The sequence below is a fragment of the Pogona vitticeps genome, chromosome 1 (assembly GCF_051106095.1).
Source record: "Pogona vitticeps strain Pit_001003342236 chromosome 1, PviZW2.1, whole genome shotgun sequence".
NCBI classification, from domain to species: domain Eukaryota; kingdom Metazoa; phylum Chordata; class Lepidosauria; order Squamata; family Agamidae; genus Pogona; species Pogona vitticeps.
The window spans coordinates 41761442-41788471 of NC_135783.1; the positions used below are offsets into that span (position 1 = coordinate 41761442).

Consider the following 27030-nt stretch of genomic DNA (forward strand, 5'->3'; position numbering starts at 1 on the left):
CAGATGATTTCCCCTCTCCATCTCCTATTTGGCATCATATTTTTTGGACCTTAGAGGCTGAAATACACCCTTTGGATCCCCTGCAAGGTTTTTACTCCATCTTGTCATCTTTCAAGATATTCACAAACTGAACATTGTGCTGTGTTGTCAACACCCTTGTAACTTTTTTTCCTTTTGCCAGGAACAAAGTCCTGTGTAAACATCTTCTGCCATGTGGCATTTAGCATGTTTGCTTGCCAGTACTTTTGCCCGTTTCCTTGGTTATTAAGTGTTTTCTTCAAATCAATATGCTCCCTAGTCATTTGAAAACTTGTGCTTAAAAAGTCTTGGTATGTTAAACAGCTTGGGTACCACGTTTTGTATCAGTTTTCCATTCAAGACCCCTGTTACATTTCCTTATCAGTTCTGTAGCAATCAATGTGCATGTTAAAGATGCAAAATCAACTAGTGAGAACATTTCATTTAATTTCTTTTATGGGGTACAAGATGCTTTGTACTAACAGCAAGGCTTTACCTGGAATGTGGGTCCTTGGCTGGCCAAAACTGCAGCACCCGTGCACAGAGAAGCATGCTTGGGAAAGTGCCTGACTTTGCAAAAATACAAACAAAATTAAGAAAAAGTTAATATTCCAACCCCTATATCAACTGATGTTAACAAGGGGAAGAGGAATGTGCTAAGAACAGTTATGACAACAATGCAAGAGAGGGGACAACAGAGAACAAATCCGGTGTTTGTATCAAATGATTTTTACTGCATTTGCATCAAATGACTTTTATAGTGTTTAACAGAGGATTGTATGTTTGTAAGGTTAATTTATGCACCCCAAACAGGGACAAGAAAATAGAAAGAAAAAATTTAATGAGGTACCTTTGTTAGTCTGTAACAAAATAAAAACGAGAAAGTTGCGGCACTTTAAAGGCTAACTGATTTATTTCAATATGATCTCTTCTTCGTTTACAGTCTACTTTATCAGGCATAAAAAAAACCAGAATGACAGAAAGTAGAGAGAAAAATTCTGGGCCCATTTCCTTGATGGAGATTTCCTTTGACAATCATTATATTTATACAAAGTACTAAGCATCTCTTTTAGCTTCCTGGATGTATGATATTCTTGGTGTTTTCTTGGCGAATCATCACTGATTTCCCCCTTTCATCCCTGTGGATATTCTTCAGTGTTTCTTCACACAGTTCAGATATTTCCATTCTTTTACCATTAGCTTTGCAACCCTCGCATCAGCTGATGAATGGCCAGCTTTACCAGGCTCCTAATTCACTTATCATCCAGCAGCAGCCGTTTTCTCAGGCTATGGCTGAGGAAAAGGCAGAAAGCAGAGTATCTTAACCTAAGGTCTGCTCCACTCAAAGCTTTGCCAGTCAGACTTGAAAGTGGTTGTATACAGTAGTAGCATAATATTAATTTATCATATATGGTGATGATAAATGGTTGCAGAAATTAAAAGTGGGGAAGGCTTGCACAAATGCCTTTTTGGCTTAAGAGCTTCCTTACTGTTGTGACACCGCTCCTACAAGCACAGAGGTTTTTAGGAACCTGTACACTCCCAGCACTGGGGCAAAGCTCAACACAAAAGGTGCAATGCTCAAGATTTTGTAGAGTTTCTTCACAATGCTTCCAGAAGCATCCAAACAGATAACAACTTAGGCAAGCTGTACTTCTTGAGATGAAAAAAAGAGGCACTGCCAGCTAAGAGTGCCCTGCCTTACCTTTGAAATGTGATAAGAAGGGTAGAAAAGTTCAGCATAGCCTAGTACTGTAGTTGTCTACAGATGTGTTTGGCTGACTCTGCCAATAATGCTGCATGTGCTTGACCGTCTGGGACATGGTGCCCGTTAACAGTTCAGGCACCTTTTTCTCTTCATGTCAGTTTCTTTCACACAGTTTCTTCTAGGACACAGGACTTTTTCTTAGAAGGCTTGTCTAGTTCAGTTGTTGCCTGATCAGTTAGGAAGATCATCTGTACTTTATTAGCTTTGTTGAGAATGCCTTGAGCATATATTGTGATAAAAAGGTGAACCATGTATGCATTTATTTTCTTTTTAAGGTGCAGGCTGTTTTATACAAATATCATACAATGTTGAACTGTAATTGTACCTTCCCAGTGTTCCCAATCAAGTCTGTCCTGCAGCTGTGAGATACAGATACTGTATCATTAACCCTATATTTCATTGACACTTAGCCATTTCTTATATCAACATGCCTTGAGAGGAGATTAGCCCTTTCTCTTGTGTGTCATAATTTTTTCCATGTGGACAGTGACTTGTGTGAAGAAAAGTTCCTGGTCATGTGTAGGCAGGGTGAATTTGATTTGAATTTTAAAGAATTATATAATCTAAAATATAAAAATAAATTGATTTGATTTAAATCATGATTTAAATTATGATTTAAATTAATTTAATTTTTAAAATCATTGATTTTTATACTCTACACACCTGCTCTTGTGTAATCAGGAACTCAGACTTCCCATGTCCTTTCTCATGTTGGAGTTTAGAAGCAGGAATTAATTTCAATAACTAGGTGGATAACAACTCAATAAGACTGCAGTTATCCAGCATTAGAGGTGAACAAATTTGTGTTTGTAGACTACAGCTTTCAGAACTCTGTAGGTAGCCATAATGGCCCAAGTTTTGGAGGGATTCTGGAAGCTGTGATTAAAAAAACACAACTCTACCTGTAATCCCCAAATTCATGAGGTGTCTGTGTGGCTGTAATTTTTACATAAGTTGTGCTGCTGGTTTTATCATCAGAAATTTGAATACAGTATTGTTGAACCCCAAGATAAGAGTTAAGAAAGTAGAGAGTGATTTTCTTCACTACTGAAGTTTTACATATTAGTGGAATTGTTACCCAACCCACTGGTCCTCCTAGTGAGCTTTACGTATGCAATAATGTGGATTTTATATATGTAATCCTCCACCACATTCAAGAGAACATTGGATAACCATCTGTCAGATCGGCTTTGATCTGGATTCCTGCACTGAGCAGGGGGATGGACTCGATGGCCTTATTTGCCCCTTCCAACTCCATTAATCTGCGATTCTATGATTCCAGCTGCTGGTGATCCTATGAATGAGCGATCTTCAAAATGTCTTCAACAGCCCTGAGACATAGAAACTTTAAAATATGATTATCCACCCCTTTTGCTCATCTTTTGCTATGACCTGTCTACCCTGTCTGACCTTTCCCTTTTATTAATCTGTCCAAGGTTATTAAAAAAAGAAGCAAGGCCTTCTTTTATTTGTGGCAGTTATAAACACAGAGAAGCTTTGAAAAGCAAGACTTCAGATATTTATAGTGAGGGAGTTCATCCCTATTGAATGCTTTCTGTGCTGCTGTATTTTGTGGATCTGTAATTTGTGGGCACAGCAAGAAGTCTGTAAATCTTATGCTTATGCATCTAAGAAATTCAGCTGTCAATTCACACAAAATATATTTCTTTTTTTATATCAACAGTCTTACCAAACGCCTGCCAAAAGCAGGAGAGACCGTTCATGGGCATAAGTTTTTCACTGGATTTGGTGGAAAAGGTGCCAACCAGTGCATACAGGCAGCTCGACTTGGCGCTAAAACCTTCATGATCTGCAAGGTAGGTACTGACTAAATACCTTCTGGTTTCACATCTGACCATAGATTTATGTTGTTGTTGTTTAGTCATTGAGTCGTCTCCGAATCTTCGTGACCCCATGGACCAGAGCACGCCAGGCCCTCCTATCTTCCACTGCTTCCCGGAGTTGGGTCAAATTCATGTTGGTAGCTTCAATGACACTGTCCAACCATCTCATCGTCTGTTGTCCCCTTCTCCTCTTGCCTTCACACTTTCCTAACATCAAGGTCTTTTCCAGGGAGTCCTCTCTTCTCACGAGATGGCCAAAGTATTGGAGCCTCAGCTTCAGGATCTGTCCTTCCAGTGAGCACTCAGGGTTGATTTCTTGCAAAATAGATAGGTTTGTTCTCCTTGCAGTCTAGGCGACTCTCAAGGGCCTCCTCCAGCACTACAATTCAAAGGTATCAATTCTTCAGCGGACTGCTTTCTTTATGGTCCAGCCCTCACTTCCATACATCACGACAGGAAAAACCATAGCTTTGACTATTCGGACCTTTGTTGGCAAGGTGATATCTCTGCTTTTTAAGATGCTGTCAAGGTTTGTCATTGCTTTCCTCCCAAGAAGCAGGTTCTTTTAATTTTGTGGCTGCTGTCGCCATCTGCAGTGATCATGGAGCCCAAGAAATCTGTCACTACCTCCATATCGTCCCCTTCTATTTGCCAGGAGGTGATGGGACCAGCCTGGTCTGATGTTGAGCTTCAGACCATTTTTTGCGCTGTTCTCTTTCACCCTCATTACGAGGGTCTTTAATTCCTCCTCACTTTCTGCCATCAGAGTGGCATCATCTGCATGTCTGAGGTTGTTGATATTTCTTCCGGCAATCTTAATTCCAGCTTGGGACTCATCCAGTCCAGCCTTTCGCATGATGTATTCTGCATACAAGTTAAATAAGCAGGGGGAAAATATACAGCCTTATACTCCTTTCCCAATTTTGAACCACTCTGTTTTTCCATATCCAGTTCTAACTGTTGCTTCCTGTTTCACATATAGATTTCTCAGGAGATAGATAAGGTAGTCAGGCACTCCCATTTCTTTAAGAACTTGCCGTAGTTTGTCGTGGTCCACACAGTCAAAGGCTTTTGCATAGTCTGAAGCAGAAGTATGCTCCATCGAATGTGCTTCTCAAAAATTTCCACTTCCCTAATTTTCTGCTTTTTCCATGGAGCTTAGAAAGTATGACCCATGTCAATGTTTTAATTATTATTTGCAGAGAGACTCTTGGCAAAGAATCTATGGGAATCCTGAAACTGCTTCCAAATTTAACAGGCCACCCAGCATTGTCATCCTCTCCCCATGAGCCTTGTTTATTCTAATCAGTTTCACAGTATACCAGAACTGAATGAAAATCACAACTCTTGAACCTAGGCTGGGCATCCTAAGGAAAGTTATAGGCATATCAGATATAGTTTCTGGAAGGGTTTGGAGTCCTGCTAAACTAATAACAGTACTGTTTTTTTTAAAAAAAATATTAACAGTGTATGGATCTATAATGCTAATATAGTTGGAAACTGAATTTTGACAATCCCATCTTATCTTATTAGACGTGTCATTTTTAAAAACAAAACTGGATTATTCTGTGTTAAAGGAATCCTCACTCTCTCCCAATGTTAACTGTGTTTGCAAAGCAAATTCATTTTATGACACATTTCATTTTCAGATATAAGGTGTATTTGCTCCTCTTGAACATAGATATATCAAGGGTTCCAGACTTTTTAATTTTAAATTAGAATTTCAAGGGCCACCAACTTAAGTCAGGAGCAAAACAGTGGCTTAAGACAGATACACTTATTGTTGACCTAAGGGATAGGGTGCTTTGTGGCACAGAGCTGACACTTTACTTGCAGTATCAGAACTGGGCTTGGAGGACTTTTCACACTAAAATATGCTCCTGATTTGTACTGCCTCCTGCAAACTTTCTTACTTTCACAAGCCTCATGTATACAATTGATAGGGAGCTTGAAATGAACAATCTGCTATTGTTAATTTTTCCTGTGCAGGTTGGGAAGGATTCATTTGGTAATGATTACCTTGAAAACTTCAAGAAGAATAAGATTCCTACAGGTATATGTTTCACATTTTAGCTTTTGGTTGAAATCCTATTACTTGTGCTGGCGTGCATAATTCTGTATAAATATCATTGGCAAATCGCCACACATTAAGAAATTAACTGTTGTGTGCTGGGTAGCATGATCCAACATGCATGCTCTAATTTCTTAACCTGTGGTATTTTCCGACAAGATTTACACCGGTATCATTATACTAGTGCAAAAACTGAACAAGATTTTGGCCAGTAACTTTCATTTGGCTTTTTCAAATATACAAGGAAAACTGAGAAATGATTTATACAAATTTGCTTGCATATATCCACTGGCTATAGTAATTGTTAAGCTGCAGGAATGGTGCTGTATAGTGGCTGAACATGAAGTATGACAGGGAAATTAGTACATTGGTGTCATGAACATGCTTATGGGTCTGTGGCATTCCACCATTGTTCCACCACAGTTTTGCATCTACAATCTCTTAATATTGATCTGTGTAATAATAGGACATGATTTGACATAGGTCACAGGCATGGAACTATTGGCACTCCACATGGTTTCGATTTCAACTCCCCAGACAATGTGGCCAATAGTAAAGGATTGTGAGAGCTGCAATCTAAAACATCTGGAAAGCAAGCATTTCCCACACTCCAACACTACGGGCAGAATTCAGGAAAATATAAAAATGCTTGGGAAGGCAGACCTATGCTTGTTACAGAACAGTGAGTCTCAATGGCTAGAATCCTGTTGGTCTCACACAGTGCTGTTGGCTGGCTATTGTAGTTCTCTTCTAAATTGATTCAGGGGAAATGTTGCACATCCAAGCAGGTGCTCAGTAGACAACAAGTCATAATGGGAAAACTACTACATGATTGCCTTTGTGTGCACATTTTTTTCCTAATACTGTATTTATTTATTTATATTTATTTATTTGATTATATCCCGCCCATCTAGTATATTCTACCACTTTGGGCGGCTGTACAATATTGGTTTTATTTATTTTATGGAGTTTTGTCCCAAACAAGTATGCATAGGTTTGCAAACAAAGCCCAACTGATTTCAGCTAACCAAAAGCATTTATTTCATGTCTCTTCTTGCAAGCAGTCTTAAGTTGTTCATCTTTTCATGGGTTGTGCAATATGTAAAACTAAATATCATTGTTTGTTCAATTGCTGATCTGAAGGATTGCTATTCAATTAATCATTTATCTCTTCACTTGTCTCTGCAATACTGTTGAGGTAATCATTTTCAATTAGGCAAACATTGAAAGTGGCCTTATCAGATGGTCAATCAAGAATTTATTACAGTCTCCAAACCACATAAAAACAGCCGAATGAATAACATACAGATTAATTTAAATTGCATTAATATGTACATGTGCAAAACTCTAGTGCATAAAGCTGTTTTATCCTAAGTCAGACCATTAGTCTATCTTGTTCAGTATAGTTAGAAGCAGGGGCAAGGAGGTTATGTTTCACCAGATGTGGCTGGACTGCAACTTTCATTGCTGGTTACCACTGGCAATGCTGGCTAAGTTTAATGGAACATCTGGAGAGCCATGTTACCCATCCCTCTTCTACAGTGACCTAGCAGCAGCTTTCCAAAGTTTCAGATGAGATTCTTCCTCAGTCCTTCCATGGCTGAAACTGAGGCCCTCAAATGTGCTATTACTGGGCCAAAGTTTTTGCAGAAGAACTCCAAGATGAATCAATGGGAGATGATACAAACCATCATCAGGCCTATATGTTAGATGTGAATTCAGGCTCGAATGCATGTTATGGGCCATTATGTTAGCATACTCTAGTAACAGTGGAGTTTAAGTCAGTGATCCCAACACTTGCATTAGTGTTGATAATATTCAACACACTTTGGGCCATTTGTTTACATGTATTCATTTTAGACTAAAATTGTGTGCCTACTTGCCTGGGAGTTAAGTCCCACTTCACACAATGAGACCTGTTTCCTTGTGTACATGGATAGGATCAAGGTATAGCCCATGCATGTGAGCAGACATTTATAATTATTTTGTTCAATCTGAAAAGCTTAGTAGGCAAATGCCAGTAGTGCAAACAAACCAATCCTCAGTTAGTTGTGGACTATGGTATCTAAGTGGCTGTTCGACATATTGTTTTGACCGTTAAAACAAATTAAAATAGCCACCTTTGCAGTTGTGAGTTAGTGCTTGTTGCTGAAAAGTTCAGGTGTGATTTTAGCAAGAATGATGATGATGATTATGATGATTGGCTGCCTTCAAGTCAGTTCTGACTCATGGCAACCTTTTTCAGGGTTTTCTAGGTAGAGAGGAGTGGTTGACCATTCTCTTCTTCCAGAGGCCATCCTGGGACTGTGCAACTTATCCGAGGCTAAAGAGTCTGACACTTCTGGGATGCACAGGGGGGAACTAAACTCCCAGTCTCTGGCTCCACATCCAGACACCTTACTCACTCACTCAGCCAGCCAGCCAGCTTGCCAGGAACAACAGACAAGTTGGATTTGTTTCCCCACATACAGCCCGCCAGTTCGATGTTTCTGTCCAGATATTCTTGCTTCCAGAGAAAGTAGGCATGGTGAGGCATAGGGTATCCGTAGAATTCTAAGGTGCTTAGAGAGTAAATGGAATCTATTTTTCCTTCCCACTCTCATAATATTTGTTTGTTTGTTAGGTACACCTTGATCTTTCCTCCAGGGAGCTCTGTGCAGCATACATGGCTCTTTTCCCCACAAAAAATTGGGGGTGGGGGACAGTTAGGTGGCCCAAAGGCATCTACTGAGTTTCATGACAAACTGGGGACTAGAACCTCTGTCTTTCAAGTCACAGGCCCACATTCTGACCACTCCTGGGTATCTAATACTAGGAGTCATAGTTTCTCAGTGTACTTATATGACTGGCAGGAAACTCAAGAAAGGCACAAATAAAGTAAGTTTTTCTTCTTCCCAAGATAGGTTATAAAGTAAACCCCATTAAGCATTGTGGGTAAGTATGCATCTGTTGTTAGCCTGACCTCATCAAGATTCTGTTCTTATATTTTGTCTGTTAATTGAGCTAAGAAGAACATATGTGATACCTTTCCTATAGAGGCCTGGGAAATTTTGAATGTGCACCAATGTAGACCATCATAATCACATAAAGGAACTGGATTTAACCTATAAAGCCCAGTACAGCCTGGGTCAAAGCGATCTGACATTTCTCCATATTTCCCTGGGTTTTAAGATATTTGGGGGGAGGTCGTTCTCTCAGTTCTGTCACTCTCACAGGGCTACCTAGTGGGAACATGAGAGAGGGCCTTCTGCTCCTAGGATATGAAACTTCATTCTCAGGTGTCCTTCACCAACAAAGACTTTTCATTTTAGTAAGTGACTAGCTATAGAGGAAGGGTTGTTTGTAAGAAGGGGTCTTACACATTTTACCTTTCTAAATGTACTTTTCAATTGCTTTAAACTTTTTTATTCAGGAGTTTTAATATGTAATATTTTTAAACTTTTACTGTTGTAACTTACTGCATTTTAAGTTGTTAATATTTGTATTTGAAATATTTTCTAAGCTGCTTTTGGTCCCATTGGGAGCAAGGTGAAATATAAATAAAATGAGTAGGTGAAATGAATGAATGTTTGTCGTGACATAAATAAGCCAGTATGAATGCTGCAGCTTCTGGTGAAATCAGTGTTAGAAGTTCAACTTTCATTGAAGTTGAGATGGAATAATAAATTACCATGGACCTTCAGTTTCCAGCCTTACATATATAATTTCACACTTACGTGGTCCTCCCCCTCCACCATTACTGCTCATGAAGTAGTTAGTACTGTAATATAATTTTCATCCATGTAGATTGCCTCATGTTTCATTTTTAGGTTTACTGTATGAGCTGTACCAAAATGTTGCATCTCAATTTTCCCTACCTTTTCTTAGAATTTGTAGGTCAAGTGGATGCTGCTGCCACTGGAGCTGCTTCAATTGTTGTCGACAATGCAGGTACTTCTCCAGGAGCCTTGAGGAATAAATTTTCCTGTACTACTGGCCATATGTTTGCGTGGACCTCTGTTTAAGGCAGCCATTTATGCATTACCCAAGAAATAGAAAATGCATCACCAAACGGGGACAGAAGAGGATGCGAGTAGCAAAATCTGATGTGCTGATTTGTTCATTATGGATGCAAATTAAGGAATGGTTACTGCAGTTAATAAGAAAGCAATAGATCTCACTATTGTGGGGAAACGGTTACCAAGCAACCTATGTCTATTTGGCTTGTCATTCAGGTGCTTGCTGTTAACCTGAGTGATCACTTCAAGGCCTCTGCTTCTCCTTCCTACAGGTCTTTGAACTGCTTTTGGACCAAAGAGTCCTTCAAATGGGGGATGCCTTCAAATAGCCACACACATTACATAAACGTTTTTTTAATGTTATCTGAAAACTGCAGTTCCTCTCAGGACTGCATGGGGTGCTACTGTCTGATACAAAGAACAGGACTAAACTTCTTTTTTTTGTGGTAGAATTCTGTCTTTTTTTAAAAAACATTTCATCAATTAGTAAATCTGTGTTCTCATGTTCTGTTTTTTTCTCACAAACCTCACAGAAAGATTTTGCAGTGTTCCCATTGCCTGAGAAAAAGAATCACTAGAAACAGCAAAGTAAACAAGCCAGTACAGCCCTATCTTATTTGCCCCGGAGTAAGAAATATGTCTTGTATTTAGTATAAGTTACTCTGAAGTTAGTGTTCATAGGATTCCATATTCAAGTAAAACCAAAGTGAAACCAGATCAATATGAACTTGTGTATTGTTGGTTAGGTCTTCTCTGACCTGATGTGTTTGTCGATGATTCTCATCATCCCAGTCAACATGGAGACTTGCCAGCTTGGGCAAAAACTATCACAGCTTGGGAAGTGGTAGATCTTATGATTTGTTTGTATTACCTTCCATTTTTTATTCATAGCATCTGTAGTTAAGTGATTGGGGGCATCTAGGCTGAGGAAAAAAATGCCTGAAACTATGAAGAGCTCCAGCTACTCATTTTGAAACAGTGGAGGGTTTGGATCTGAGCAGGCCCCGGCAACATTAACATTAATCCTTCCTTGTGGTGTCTTTCTTTCCAGATGCTTTCTGAAGGTTATCACATGGATCAGCTTTTCTGCTTGTAAAGCATGGATTATTTGTTACACAATCATACAAAAACATCCACACAAGTTTTTTTTTGGGGGGGGGAGAGTAAGAGTAGCTGATCTGTGGCTGATTCCTTTTATCCTTGATCAAATTCCACAGGACTCTTTTCTCTCAGGCCAATTCTTGTTAAGTGTGAGCAAAGGATCAATTGGCAAAATAGAAGGCATGTTTATTTCAGTTAAGTAGTAGTGATAGCCTGACCTTGCTGCTCAGGACTGATTTCTCAAGACCAGGGACAGCACTCCATTGCCTCATGCGCATTCCCAAAGGAAACCTAGCAAAGATCTGCTCCTAAGACACACACAGGTTAGCATAGAGTTGGTGAGTAACTGAGTTGGAAGAGGCCATCAAGTCCAACTCCCTGCTGAATGCAAAGATCCAATTCAAAACAGATGTGACAGATGGTTGTCCAAGAAATGGACAGGGCTTCTATTTCTGCTTAGATTTGGCAGCTCTCTCTAATGGTGACAAGTTGTAGCTCAGAACTTGAAAGGATCTCATTTAATTGAGAGTGCCATGATTTGGCAATAGACATAAGAAGCCTTGCACCAGTATGTGATGAGCAGCTGTCAGGGCTCTAGCACCTCAGCAGAGGTCCACAGCTGTGCTAGTATCTGCCTGCAGAGATCTCTGGGAGCCAAGTCTGAAAGTCAGCCTACATTTTACTTTTTCATAATGCCCAATAAGTAGCATTGTTCTTACTGTGGAACATTGGATTGAGAACTTGGAGATTGTTATAGTGAGGCAAGGCAACCAGGGCAAACTAGAGGGCATACTTTGTCTTCCAGACTTCAAAGACTCGTCAGGCGGTAGAAGATTGTCATAGGAGCAGACGGCAGTAGTCTAGGCTCTGAGGTGCGTGCCAGTTTTCAGTAGCCCATTGGTCCAGTAGGTCAGGCTGCCAGGAAATGCAGAGAACAGGTAGGCAGTGTACCAGGCTTCACTGAGGCAGTGGAGGGCTGGTCTACTCAGGCTCCTGCCTGAACTTGAGAAGTAGGCAGCATTCAGCTGGAGGGCTGGAAGGTTAGTCTACTTATGTCTCATGAGACTAGGCTTCTGGGCTGGGCAGTACAGAAAGTCAGCTCATTATGGTTTGGCAAACAAGATAAGTACATACTTATATGTGAGTGTGTGTGTATGTTGTGTATGTTGATCGTTCAATCGATAAATACTTTTGATTTGTTTTTACCGCTTTGATGCGCTGCTGGTCCACTGTGGGGGACCAGCAGCTGGTATTCAATGCTATACTTATTTCTTGTATTACTTTCATATCCTGAATTTCAGAGTAGACCTGGGGTATATTTTCCACTCTTTGCTGCAGGTGCCAAAATTGCTAGTTACAGCTTTACCTAAAGACCATCACCTCTGACAGATTAGCTGCCCCTTCTCCAAACATTTGGAAACCGGCACACGCTTGCTTCAGCTTAACTGGATCTTTTGCCATTCATTAATCATTGCATGCAAGCTGAAGTCATACGTTTTTCTGTGCTTGCCAAAGCTGAAGTACAGAAGTCTTAAGTGTACCTTGACACCAGCAAAAAGCTTTTTAAAGAAAAAATGTGCCGTACACATACTTTGTCTCTAGAGAGGAATGGAAAAAGGTTACCTGAATCTAGTGCGTGCTAGCTTAATAAACTTGGCAGCCGCTGCAAATCACAGGGTGCATGCAGCTGGTACATAAGAGGAGCTCTCATACAGATTTACACCCACAACTTAATCTTGAGTGTTTACACACTGTCACTTAGTGAGCTGCTATTTCTTGTTCACTGTAGAAAGATTGTTTGGAAAACAGTACACAAAATCCTGCAGCAGCTGTTATGATTGTAGAGGGCCTCTCGGCACAGTAGTTGAACTACTGTACTGCAGCCAAAACTGTGCTCACAACCCAGGGTTCAATCCCAGGTAGCCAGCTCAAGGTTGACTCAGCCTTCCATCCTTTCGTAGTAAAATGAGTACCTAAAATGTGTAGCCTGCATAATTAAGTTGTAAACTGCCCAGAGAGTGCTTTAAGCTGTGAAACAGTATATGTATAAGCAGAACACTCTTTGTAGCTAAATGTTTGTGCCATAGCATGATCACTACTTCTCTGGTACAGAGGTTCAACAGCGGTGGCATTTTGGATTACAGCTCCCAGAATCCACCCCTACTGGATGGGGGATTCTGAGGTCTGGAATCCAAAAACTTCCCAGACTGTGGTCTCATAGCAATACTTGGCCATTCCAGATTGAGTGACATTTACAAAATGGAGCCTGCTAATCTATTTATCTACTTGATGTTTTGGAGATTTCAACACCATTAAGACATGTATTGCTTAGGTCACTCAGAGTACACCTATTTATTGCATTTATTCAAGATATTTTATGTGTTAGTTAGCTGTCTGATCCCATTAGCACAATTGACTTACTGAAAAAGCAATGAGATCGTTAGCTATAACAAAGATTTTTTTTCAGTTAAAGCAAGTAAATAGGCCCAAGTGGTTTCAGAACACTAAAATATTGGCATGTTAAGAGCCAGTGAAGAAACTTTCATGGTAAAAGCAAATATTAATATAAAAATCAAGGATACAAAATTTGCTCGAAGAGAAATGTCCAAAGTGGCAACTTTTTGTCTCCTTCCCTAGTTCAAGCTGCAGTTCTCGTATGTGCCTTCCTTGGAGAAAGTCTTCTTGAATGCAGTGGGGCTTACTTCTTAATACGTGTGTGCATGCCTGGGCTGTTTGAAAAATTAAATAACATGGGAACTGCATACACATCACGTTCTAGAGATGTAGTCTTCAACTTTTCCATATCTTTAATGCCCCTATTTAATGCCCATATTTAATTTTTAAGGTGCTTTTTCTTGTCCTTGCTAATTTTATTTATTTATATATTTATTGGATTTTTATCCTGCCCTTTTAGACTATGTCTACTCAGGGCGGTTCATAATAAAATTGTCTTCTCTCTACTTTTTCTTCTCTTTTCTTTCCTTTTTAAAAAACAAACAGAACAGTGAGTTAATTGCTAAATCTGGATGGAACTTCAGTGCGATTCCACTTACCAGGTTTTTTTTTACTTCTTAAGTTTGGAAAAATGTTGCAGTGGGTATTATTCACTTCAGATCTAGTGAACTAGTTTCCAATAACCCATATATGCCTGACCAGTGGTTAAGGATGGTTCAAGGTATTTCCCATTAACCTCTGGAGGGCCATCATTGATCTGCTTCTGTTCATCATCATCATCATCATCAACAACAACAACAACAACTTAGAACTGCAGAGCTGGAAGAGACCCTATGGATCAATGAGTCCAGACCCTGTCAAGGATGCATAGTCGGGAATCAGACTCCGAATGTCTGGCTCCACAGCCAGAGATCAAACCACTGCGCTATCCAGCAGTTCTTGAACTAATGTTTCAGTAATGCTGTATATCAGACAAGACAAAACAAAACCAAGAGACAAAAATGTTATGCCACCTCAAAGACATTTTTGTCTTTTGGCTTTTTGTTTGTCTGATGTGCTTGCAGAGACTAACATGGCTACATCTTCAAAAGCTGGATCATTAATGCTATATTCACCAGAGATATGAAAAGTTTATCATTGGCTGGGGATGGTTGTGAATTGTAGTTCAAAAAAGTTATATTTGCCATCTCTGATCTCCACCTTTGAAGTAGCTGCTCTAATCAGCTTTTTCCTATGTAAGTTCTTAGAAAGCTATGCAGAAGGTAATGGGTACAACTCAGAAGCTCTTGACTGTCATATTTGTGTTGGGCATATTTCTTTTGCTGGATGTGTCTCATTGAGGAAAGGAAAGAAAAAATCCTGGGCTTTAAACAACATACGTAAGCTTCAACAAGAATATTTAAGGCATAATTTCAATAGTCTGATGGCTTTATAAACCAGTCATCCCTGTGAGATGATTCTGTTATTCTTATCATTCTCTTGGGGGGGGCACACTTTGCACGCAAGGCGCTTTGAAAACCCTTTCAAGAAAAATACTGTGTTTGTAAAATGTCACTCTGTTTGCAGGCTAAGCCAATCCTCTGTCACGTAGTCATTCATGATTGGCAACCATGGATGTTAGCATTGGCAGGGAATGTAGATGAAGGAATCCAGCTAGATTTTAATTTTAACAATAATGGATAAGTACTTCTAGGAGGGGCAGTTCCTTGCAGGTACCTCAGGGGTCCAATCTAAGGATAAAGCCAAGACAGAAGAGTCATATTGCTCCTGAGACCAATATGCCAGCATGTCATCTTGTGCTTCTGAAACACTACATAAGGCTGATAACATCGTCAGCTGCAGCAATTTTTGGAAGGGCCTCCTGTGGGGAGATCCAGGAGACTATACCAAAATTTTGGCTGAAATCCTGTTGCATAAGTTATTTAAGCCCCATAAAGCTGATGATGTCATCAGTTGCAGTGATTCTTCAGAAACCAAACATTTCTGATTTCTCCCCCTAAGGTCCTGAGCCTCCTGTGAATCACACCATCATTGTTGAGAAGCTGCTCAGGACTGTAGACTGGGAAGGGGAAGTCTTTAGTTATGGAAATCGTTACACCAGAATACAGTATATACCTTTTTTTCAGGGTGGGTGGTAGGTATTGATTTGAGAAATGGAGTTTGTTGCTAAAAACAGCCACCCCTTGTCAAGGTCTCCTCTTACTCTTGATGCAGTACATAGTAAAGTTTAGCTATGTTGTGAGGTCATTACGCTGTGTATTTCCTCAATGCCGTGCCATATTGTTTACATATTGATGGGTCGTAGAAGAACACAGCACTGATGCCTGGACACTAATAAAGTTTTCAAACTAGAGATTTTTATTGTTCTCCAGACTGTGTACAATTGGTGCCTTGGGGTTTAAAGTTTATGGAAGTGTGTTGCCGTTCCCATCACTGAGCACAAAAACATCTGCACCCCATCCACTCTGTTTTGAGATCTAGCCTGAAACATGCTTTTGGAAATGATCCCAAAATGGCTGCTTGGGACTAGAGGTTTGGAGACAGATTGTTACAGAGCTGGCACTGAGTTTCTCAGGAATGCTAAGCAATTGGATTATTCTAGTATAAGGGATACTTTCATATTTATATGTTTTATTTAAGAATTCTTACATTGCCCTATTCTAGGCCCTGCATATGGGTCCTGTTTCATTCCTGAAAAATATGCTGAAACCTATATGAATTCCCTTAGTTTTAACCGCTACTGTATATTGAAAACTATGTAGAACATGATTCCCAGCCTTGGGTAACCCAGGTGTTCTTGGACTGAAACTCCCAGAAACTACAGCCAGCACAGCTAATGGTGAAGGATTCTGGGAACTGCAGTCTAAGAACACTTGGGTTACCCAAGATAGGGAAAGACTGATGTACAGTATTTGCAGAAAGCATAGTGTGAATTCAGGAAAGCATTCTTGCCTCATTTCCATCACATGTCGCTTTCGTCCTTGAGTTTTCTGATACTGACCTTCACATGTTTCTTCTTCCTGTTTGCTTCTGATGCTCAGAACTGGTGACTTTGCTCTCTAGGGGCACATTAGTAAATTTAATTTATTTTAATTGGGGGCAAAGAGCATAATCTTGAGGTGGCGAGGCAGTGAACCTCCAGCATCGTAAAGTGGCCTATTTTCGCTTCTGTTAAGATAAATCAGTGGGTAAAATGAACAGGGTCACTAGGCAAGGATATAATGAGAATTTGGCTTGATGAACATTTACACTCAGCCTTCCTGCCCCTAAAATGAAAAGCTATGGAAACTCAGGTACATTGGAAAGGCATAATCTTTTTTAACAAATAAAATGACATTTGATTTCTCTGTAGACTATATGCAAGAATCTTTGAACTATACATAAAGCGTAGGATGAAGCATGGGTTAAACCAGCTTCTTATAAAGTTTTCTATAGTGGTTGGTTAAAGTCTTCTTGTATGTGTTCAAAAAGGTTACTTTTTGGAATATAACTCCCAGAACCCTGCAGCCAGCACGGCCAGTAGTTGTGGGAGTTATAGTTTGGAAAAGTACCGTAACTTTTCTAAACTCTGATCTAGATGCAGGCATTTGCCACTATCAAGGGCATTCCCTGATGATGAAGTACTTACTGGGCCAATTTCTCTATGGAATTACAAAAAAAAAATGCATGTAAATAGAATGGTAAGTAAGGCCAATATGGAATCTATACTGTTCTTTCAGTTTTGAGCAGAGCTAGGTATGGGTTTTATTTCAGCTTGTTTTTGATAAGAATTCACAACTCACCTGCATCCTTTTAAAGCAGTATCTGGATGAGTGGATCTGGAAACGGTATAGTTTTTCCATTTTGTTCTCCTACATTAAATTTGTTTAAAATGCAAAGTATCTTGTAAATGTTGGTAAATTCTTTAAAAATGAACTGAAGTGACATTTACTCTTTAAGGAGCCATGTAAAGGGTAATGCATTGAATTTCATTCAAATGGTAGGAATAAGAACAAGTCCACTGACAAATTTCAGGTAAAATTTCCTCTTACTGAATGGTTGGGAATCTATGGAACAGTTTACTTTTCCAGCCTATTTCATGTGTTTCACAGAACAGTCTTGAGCCTCACAAAATGTCAAACCACAAAAAAAATGCATTATGTGACGACAATTCAGCAGCATGTTCTCCTCTGCATGCTTCACTGAAATGGAGAGCTGTATAAGTTCTGACAGAGGAGACAAGTGACAGAGGAAAATCATGTATATTTAGTTCTAATTATGTGCGTACTGTATGTATGAATGAATTAATGAATGTATTTATTTATTTTTCAGGGCAGAACTTCATTGTCATTGTGGCAGGAGCAAATTTGCTTCTGAATTTCGATGACTTAAAGAGAGCTGCTCATGTCATCTCTAAAGCCAACGTGGTGGTCTGCCAGCTGGAAATAACTCCAGCTGTTTCTCTGGAAGCTCTGAAAATGGCACATGCCAGCGGAGGTAAACCAGTCATGGGGCTTAATCATCTGTTCTTTCTTGTTTTAGCTTCCTTTTCAGAGCAACAGTGCTCTTTAGAAAAACCCAAGAGTATAAAGAAAGGTGACTGGAATTCAGCACCCAGACAGCCAGGATGGCCTTACAGTTTGGGCAGAGGTACTCCGGTCTGCATTAGCTATCACACCAAAATTTTCTTCTCTTTTCTTGCAGCATTCTTTGCCACTTGAACATTAGTTTGGGGCTTTTGGAAAGGGGCTCAATTTGCCTCCCGTTCTGCTATTAGAGGCAGGCTGTCAGCAGCAGAAATATCCTGTTGGATCCTAGCCTCGCCTGTGATTTCACTGTTTTGGCATGAGCATGTGGGTATCTCAGTCACAGTTTCCTATCCAAAAAGTAGTCATAGTGGTCAAAATCTTTCTTATTTTGCGGAAAGGTAAAAAAATGATATCTTGTATTGGACTAAAAGTCCCATCAAGTTCAGCATCTCACTTATGCTGAGATGGGACCACTCAAGGGACCTTATGTGCATGCATAAGTTTATGCCCCACCATGTGGACAAAAGAGTTATTTATTTATTCGATTTATATCCCACCTATCTAGTCGGTTAGATCTAGCAAATGGCCAAGATAACATTATTGAAGTAGCCCATTTCTGGTCAAATATAGTCTAATTATCTTTACATTTTTGTTTGTTTTTAATTTTAGCTATATTTCATACACATCCATTATTTTAAATTGTGTTTCTAATATGAATAAAGAAAGAAAGCATCTCACTTCGAACACTAGCCAGTCAGATGTGAAGCACCCAACAGGACTTTAAGGGAATAACCTTCCCATTCAAAGAAGATACATAGGCTTGTCTCTCTGCCTATCTGTTTATCCTTCATCCTTCCCTTCAAGTTGCTCAAAGCAGGATATAGAGGTTCCTTCTTTCATTTTACACGCTTACAAGACCAGGCCAAGAGATGACGAGTGCATTCCTATTGTTTCATGACCCAAGTGAAGCTTTCAACGTGCCTCTTCAGCAGTCATGTCTAGCATTGTATCTTCTCCACCAGAGGCATGGAATGTGTGGTCTTAAAGATGTTGCTGGAGTGTAGCTCCCATCAGCCAAAGCCAGGATATCCAGCAGTGATTGATGTGAACAAAGAGTCGCCTGTCCAATGGTAGACCACAATGCTCTGTAGGCAGAAGGTTCCAGGCTCAATCCCTGGCACCTCCAGGAAGGAAAGAATCCTGCCTTGAACTGTGGAAAGCCACTGCCAGCCTACAAAATGGACCAAAGGTCTCATTCATTCGAAAGTGGCTTCCTATGGTCCTTTATTCCTATAATGGGAATTCCAGTCTCATAGTATCTGGAAGGCCACACATTCCCCCATCCTTCCATTATAGCACGCTGACTCTCATATGTCCTAATAGGGTTAGGTTAGCAGCAATTCATTGATTTATGATTTATTTAAAATCTTCTTTCTGCTCAGAACACTCTTTAAGATAGCAGCAGAGGGATGTTGCAGATGTTGGCAGGCTTGTCAGTTGTACCAACACCATTGTAGCTGGAGAAATGATGGAAATTTTCAGGCGGAAATTCTAATTTCACCCTTCGCCCGGTTAGGTTTTTTATATGGCAATATGCCTAGGCATTTGTCATAATTGCTGGCTTTTTCCAATGCTACTGGACCCTGTAGCATTTTCACTGCAACATACTAATATGGTTTTCATTCTGGAAGGTACATCCTCGTCAAATCTACCTTTTTTTTTTTCAGAGCCCGGAAATGTTACTTTTTTGGACTACAAGTCTCAGAATTTCTTAGCAAACATCACTGTTAGTTGGGAGGTTGGGAGCTGTAGTCCAGGAAAGTAACTACTTTTCTTTCTCTGTTTTTAATTTATACTATAGATATATAAGACATTGGCTTAAAATGGGACTGGCGAACTTCTCCCTTCCCTTGCTGTAGTTTTAGAAGAGATAACTGTGTTAGTCTGTGCTAGTATATCAGGCCAAAACAAAGGAAAAAAAGAAGACAAAAAATTAGTGGCACCTGAAAGATTAACTGCTGTACTTTAATGTGAGCTTTTTTGAACAAACTACATGGCAAATATTTATACATGGCCCCAAAACAAGGACCTTGCTCTTTTGGGACCACTTCTCGTTTTGGGGTTGTGCATAAATGTATAAATATTGGCCAAGTAGTCCCACTCTCATGTCTAAGGAAGTGGAATTGTGTACAAAACCTCACATTAAAATATGGCAGTTAGTCCTTAAGGCGCCACATTTTTGTCTTCTTTACATTTTATTTTTCTTTTGTTTTGGCCTGATCTGTCTTCCATACAGTGTTAAACTCTAGATTCCATCAGCTCCAAACAGCCTGGGTGAGGGATCATTGCGAGTGGAATGTCATCAACATCTGGGCCACAATTTGTGCAGCCCTATCTTAAAAGACTTATTTCCAAGTCATTGTACCTAAGGAGCAGCATCAGCCTCACACATCCAGTGTCATAAATTCCAGTCCACAGAAGTGCAGACCACATTAAAGGCCCTCTAAAACCTTTTGCTGCCACCCCACTTTTTGATAGCAGGAAAGGAGAATGCAAAAATGCTTCATTCGTTCTTGCAAGTGTTAGACCCACCCACATCCAAAAAGAAACAAAAAAGGCATTCACAAGTTAGTGCAGGCAACTACCGCATTGGAAGATCAGGACCACTCAAGGAGTCTGTTCCATTCTGTTTTCCTCAAAGGGAGGCCCAAACTCTAGCAAATCTCTGCTTACCTGTGCCCTAAAATGACAGGCAAAAAAGCCAAGTCTCCTCGTATAATCGTGTCTCCATAAATGCTTTGTTAACATTGTAGAGACTTAAAACACTCCTTCCACTACAGTGTGTTGTTTAATTCCCTTAGTTCCTTTCCCTTAGTCTGCAGACTTCTCATGTTTAATGCAACAGTTTACGTTAGGAAGCACACTAGACTATTTGTATTGGAACAAATACACGCCAGATGTCACAGCTAGAAGAAAGAGGGGCCTGAGGAGACAGAAGCTTGTGGTCATAAGCCCTCTTGTTCACATTCACTGGTCTTGGTTTTATAGGCTACAAATCGATACACTTGGCATTGTGTCATTGTTCTACCACTGGTCATTAAAGAGCACCACAGTGGCATTTCTACATGGTGCGATGTCAAGTTCGGTCACCTAACCTGCCATCCCAGTGACTGCAGCACTTTGATGTGAATGCTGTTGTTCTTGTTCCTTTTAGCTGGTTACATGGGAAACAGTTGAAGTTAAAACATTTTAGGCCCCAGCTTCTCAGCATAGGCTAAAGCAAGAGAGGGCAACTTCCATAGGTATGAAAAGGTGCAAGTCACTCTTTGAGCCAGCGAGAGGTTGCATCTCACTGCTGCCAGCAAAACAAAGCACAGTTTCTTTGAAAACAAATTGCACAGAGAATATATACCCTGTTTTAAAACTGAATGACATTTTCTGCAGGCTTCTGTGCTTTAAAACAAGCTTCACACTCCTTGTGGGACTTGTTTTTTAAAGAAGTTACACTTTGTTTTGTAGCCAATTCAAAACAGGAAGACCATGCACCCTATGTGCTGTCCATTCCTGGTCATGGCAGAGCCACACCCTCTACTAAAGTTCAGTGCTCAGTGCATATACTAGTGCATTAAAAGGACTGACATTCAGTGTCAGTGGTTACGATACCAGCCTAATATCTGATATATTGGACACTATTCACAACATTCACAGGTCAAATAATCACAGGGCAAGAGTTCAAGCACTTGGTTGTCTGTAGCACCATCACTTACAGGTTGTGAAGGAACATAGCTGAGGTTTCTTTCTCAGTACAGATGGCTGGGAGTGTTGTGCACCAGGTTGCAAGGCAGAGAAGCACTTCAAATGTATGTAATTGCTTGGGGATTAACAATCCACTATTTCCAGCTGCACAGACATGGACCTGAGTACCCATGTTAATCTGAAAGACACATTTCTCCTAGGTGTTTTGATTACTTTGTTCCCCCAAGCAATAGCTACCTAGATAACTTGAAAAACAGGCCTGAATGTTGTTTTGTGTTTGGCTGAGAAGTGGTTAACTGATGAAAAAAAATCACGCTCTGCTTGGTGTCTCTTTGTGAATGATAGTGAGTACAAGAGGGCATTCTGTAGACCAGTGATTCCCGGCCATCGGTAACCCAAGTATTCTTGGACCACAACTCCCAGAAGCCTTCATAACCAGCTGTGCTGGCTGCGGTTTCTAGGAGTTGCAATCCAAGAATATCTGGTTTACCCAAGGTTGGGAACTACTGCTATAGACCATTTCATTGATGACATTGGTGTTGTCAACATTCAAGCTGTCCTTTGCTATGTAGAGTTTAACATTCTTTTTCCTGCAGGCAACATAGCAGCAGGAAAATATTTTCCTGACATTCTGTGCCAGGGATAGAGAAGCACAATATCCCACATTCCTAAACCAGTCATTTTTTTAGGAATTGAATTTCTTATTTATTTACATACTGTTTTTTGTACCGTAATGGAAAATAATGTTGTCTTTTTGAGTTACCAAAATAAAAATAGCATGCATTTTGGGGCCATGGAGTGTTGTTCTGTCCCTGTCTGGCATGTTAGTAGATAGGGAAGAGGTGTTAATGGATGCTAAATAGAAGTTGTGATGCAAAAGAAAAACAAGAGCTGCCGCAGCAGATTCTTCTGAATGAAGACTGTCTTCAACTATTTCCAGAAGTTTGCCAATGGTATCTGGAAGTAGGGAGTTTTCTACATTCTTCGCCTGGTGTGGGGAACCTCTCTGTTCTACATGCAGCCTACCAAGATTGGGGGGTGGGGGGTGGGGGAGGGGGAGAGAGAGAGAGAGAGTCCTGCCCAGTCTTCCAGACTCTGCCCATTTTCCCACGACACTGCTCATTCTGGATCTCGATTGAACTCTAACCCAGCATCCCAGTGATTGCAGCACTTTGATTTAATTTTGCTTCTGTCCACTGAACTAACTTTTTTTATTTCTCTATGTTAACAACCCATCATAGGAAAAAGGGGTCCTCAACTATTTGCTTTTTCTCCTTATTCCCTCAAGCTGAAGGTTGAAGGGTGCCCACAGTTACCTAAATCATACACTGCATGTTAGATTTCTAATCTGGAAATTGGTTTGGATTATATTGTATAGGTTAATCCATACAGTAGGGGTCAGAAAGTCCAGCTGTCTTCGAAAGAGATTATGAGATGAAGGATACTCTTCTGCATATGATGGAAACACAGAGTGCTGTCATATTCCAAATCAGACTATCAGTACCTCTGACCCAGAAGCACACTTTTGTCATCCTAGGTAGAGATCCTTGCTAATTCTGGTAGAGCCCCATCCAAGTACGAATCAGACCTGATACTGCTTAGCTTCCAGAATTTGATGAGATCAGTGTATTCAGTGTCCTGTGGTACTAGCCAACAACACAAATAAAGGGCAGTAACAGTGGCACCCATTGAAGGTAGTAGGGCAGAAGGCACAGTAGCCAACAGTAGAGCAGCCAGGTATGATAGGCAGATTCAGTGCAAAGGCAGGTATTACTAGACACACATAGGTGTATACTCACATACATATACACATGTACATGTATTCAGGCAAACATTGCCTCATCCTGTTCATTCTTCTAAGGAGCAAAAAATACGGCTAGTCTGCAAATTAGAAACATTGCTACCTCCCATTGTTTCCCTCTATCCCTAGTTTTAAAGCAAGGCAGTTGACTCATTCACCACATTTGTTCTCTCTTTCTCTCCCCCTCCCTCTCCCTTACCCCCAACACAAACACACACACATACAATAATGCTTGCTCACACAGAGTGCAAGCTTAGGGGTTCACTAAGAGAGGAACACAGCAGGATCTGTGGCCCTAGTGAATCAGCCTCTCCTGAGAAAGAACTGAATCTTGTGCTTGGTCTTTTCACAGAATTCCATTTGCTAAATGGAGTTGAGTTTTAAATCAACAGCAGCAAATCACCTTGTCATTCTTGGATAGGTGTCTTCAAGAAGTACTAAAGAAATGAATATGAATTGAACTTTCTTTTTTTCTAAATTCAACAGAGCTTTCATTTTGCTAATTAATATTCCTCTCTGCTTTCTTTGATGACAGAAACACAATGATCATCTGCGGGCTTGAATATTCTTGTGAAAACATTGCCTAAACGAACATTATTGCAATGTACTCTGTTCTGTAATGCTAGAAAATAGGCTATTTTGTTGGAATTTGTAGCATCTGCAAATCATTTGTATATCTGGGAAGAAATGTAGGTCTGAAACTGCCTGAACCATATAACAACACAATGTTTGCTGGGTTCTGGCCAATTATCCATCTTCAGGCATTACATGCCATTGATTTAGACAACATTTTCCACTTTCTTGCAGTGAAGACTTTGTTTAATCCTGCTCCAGCTCTTGCTGACCTAGACCCACTGTTCTATACCCATTCTGACATCATCTGCTGCAATGAAACAGAGGTAAGTTCAGTTGTCATGGTAGTGATTTTGGACACTCTAGTTAAGTAAAACTTGGAAAATAATAATGGCATGTGTTGCCTTTGAATTGAAAGAACATATTCAGGTTCTACCAATACTGCCTTTTGTGTGGCTGTCTTTATTTGGTGTGATGTGGAGATCACTGGATTCAGAACTCATGAGTCTCCCACAGATCCTTGTCTCCCACCTTACTGATTGTTGTGGCTTCCAAAACTGAACAAAACATAAACAGTACTGTCGTCAGAGTGCATTTTAAACTAAAGACTCAACATCAGAAGAACTGTTTTGAACCCAGCATACCATAATAGTTTAATTTAGAATTCTATTCCTACCACATCTAACCAGTTGGCTGTGGAAAGCCTATAGGCAAGACAAAGGTGAAACAGCACCCAAATACTGCCTTACTTAAAGCAGTATATAGAATGGCCAACTATGTTGCTGAATCACTCTGGAGTTTGTCCTCTTTCCTCCATACCATGTCCACAAGGCACAGCTGTCCATCTTTGACTTAATGGAGTTGGAGGCTATCTCGTCTACCCTCCTCCAATTACTGTAATCCAGTGGCAGAGCAGTTGCTTTGTCTGTGAACAGTCCCAGATCCTCAAGCATCTCTAAGTGCTGCTGGGGCAGAATCCTGTCTGAAAGAGTGGAAAGCGTTGTCCAGTCATATTATATTCCCAAGAATCTTTTTCTGAGAGAAGAAGCCTGATTGCAGTTCTCCAAGCCCAGGTCTCTCTCATACCGATTCTTCTGCATGCATAGGAGTCAGGGAAGAATTGTGTCCAAGGAATAAGAAAGCCTCTGTTTAGCCTAGTCATGTTGAACTCACCTTCTTCCATTGAACTCAGCATGTTATGAAGTGTGAGGTCCCATGTAGATAAGGTCTGAAGTTAATTCAGCAGCTTGGTTGCCTGTTTTAAGGAGAGGAAGTTGCTCCAGGAACACTAGAGGCATTCAAGAAAATACTAGATAATCACCGGGCAGATATGCTTTGATTGTATTCTTGCATTGAGGAGGGGGTTGGATTTGATGACCTTGTAGGCCCCTTCCAACTTCACTTTTCTATGATTCTATGAAGTCATTGATTAAAACATTAAATAGAAGGGGGAAAGGCTGCCAGAATGCAGTTAGATAGGTGCTGGATTTTTCATTTGCTTGTTTTTTGTTTTTAAAATGGATAAACTAGCCACCATCCAAATGAGATCCAGGGTGTGGTATACATCAGGGGTCCCCAACCCCCAATCCGTGGCCCGGTCCAGGTCCGTGGGCTTCCTGAACTGGGCCACGGAGACTGTATGCATGGACGGTGGGCGTGTCACACTTGCAGGTGGGTGTGTTGCGCTTGTGCGCAAGTGTTACATTCCCCTCTGTGAGCGCAACACACCCCTCCGTGAGTGCAACACGCTCACCCGCACACGGAGCCCGCACCCCCCCCCAATTGGTCCGCGGTCCCAAAAAGGTTGGGGACTGCTGGTATATATGATATTTTAAAAGAACAATTCAATCATCAACAATGAAACACAACAGTCAAAAGCTCAACAGCTGAATTTAAAATTCAGGATATCAAAGATTTGTTAAAAATGATAATGAAAATAAAGCAAGATTGATGCAGTTGTGTTGCCATTAGAGGCTGGAGTTCCACCACAGAAAAAAAAACCTTCTTCCTTTGTAAATGGAGTGTTTATTTTTCCCACTAACAGGCATCCTCTGACAATCTTAATGCCTGAGCAACATAAAATGGGAGGAATAGGCTATAGTAATTGTACATCAGGGTGGGTGACTAGGTCCCTTCAGATGTTGTAGGCTTCCAACTTCCATCAACCGTAGCCATTATAGCCAGTGCTGAAGATGCTAGGAGCTGCAAATAACAAGTTCTGGAGGGCCATAGTGGCCAATTAAATGTAGAGTCTCACTGCTCCTACCCCACCCCCATAAATACATTTTTTTTAGCTCCATAGTGGAGTTTATGAGTATGCAGAAGGTCCCAGAGTAAGTCTAGGCATCACAAAATTCAGTCTGTGTTGCCAACACCAGGCTTGGTGGATCAAAGGAATAATGTGGCTTCCTGTTCCTCGCCGGCTCAGAAGACAGTTAGAAATACTTTTTCTGTTCTTTTCAATGCTCACCAGTCTTCTGGCCCAACATGTGCAATTATCTACCCACTAGCAGAAGGTAGCAGTTTGCTGCCCAGGACTCCCACACTCTTGCTGCTGTTCAAAGGGGAATTAGGAGTTGTCACGTAGTCACTCCTCTGATGTCAGCAGAAACGGAGACCTAGTGATACAAGCCCAGCCTTTTAATATTACTGGGTACTTAATTCAAAATTGAAGTGGCCAGTGGGTATAACATATGGATCTACTTACCTACTGAAACACGGTGAAAGGAAAAAGAACTGGCTGCCAATCATCCTCTTAATACAATATCCACAAAGGAAAAGGCTGCTCAGAATGCACCCAAATTAATCTCCACCTGTTTTGTTGTTGTTGTTTTTGTGAAGACTGGCCACGTTTTTAAAAGGGAAGTGGAAATGTGTGCCACAGCGTCAGCACAAACTGAAGTTTTGATCCACGCCTTCTTAACTCTCATGGTGTTCATGTTACTAGCCATTTAGGAGTGGATGATAATGGTTACAGGACAGGAAGTTTCTGTTATTTCTCTTCTCAGCAGCAGAGGCATGAAAGCCTTCTGCGGCATTCCTAAGCCTTGGGAATATCAAAAGTTCTGCAAATTTTGCCATGTGAGCAGTCTCCCCTGAGTATTTATTGGAGAGGAGCACGTGCTTTATGGTGCCTGT

The 27030-nt window shown here is 40.5% G+C and overlaps 1 protein-coding gene across 5 annotated transcripts in view; it reads left to right on the plus strand.

Moving 5' to 3' along the window:
- The window catches only part of RBKS (ribokinase), a 72067-nt gene that overhangs the window by 12473 nt on the left and 32564 nt on the right, over positions 1–27030 (plus strand). For 4 of the 5 annotated variants that reach the window (XM_020793118.3, XM_072991325.2, XM_020793119.3 and 1 more), the window contains exons 2-6: positions 3471–3603; positions 5620–5683; positions 9569–9631; positions 17566–17730; positions 24127–24218. In XM_020793118.3, the coding sequence (XP_020648777.3) occupies positions 3471–3603; positions 5620–5683; positions 9569–9631; positions 17566–17730; positions 24127–24218 (517 nt within the window). Of the gene's footprint in view, positions 1–3470; positions 3604–5619; positions 5684–6059; positions 8229–9568; positions 9632–17565; positions 17731–24126; positions 24219–27030 lie in introns of those variants that run through there. The other variant, XM_072991328.2, reaches the window with a different exon arrangement.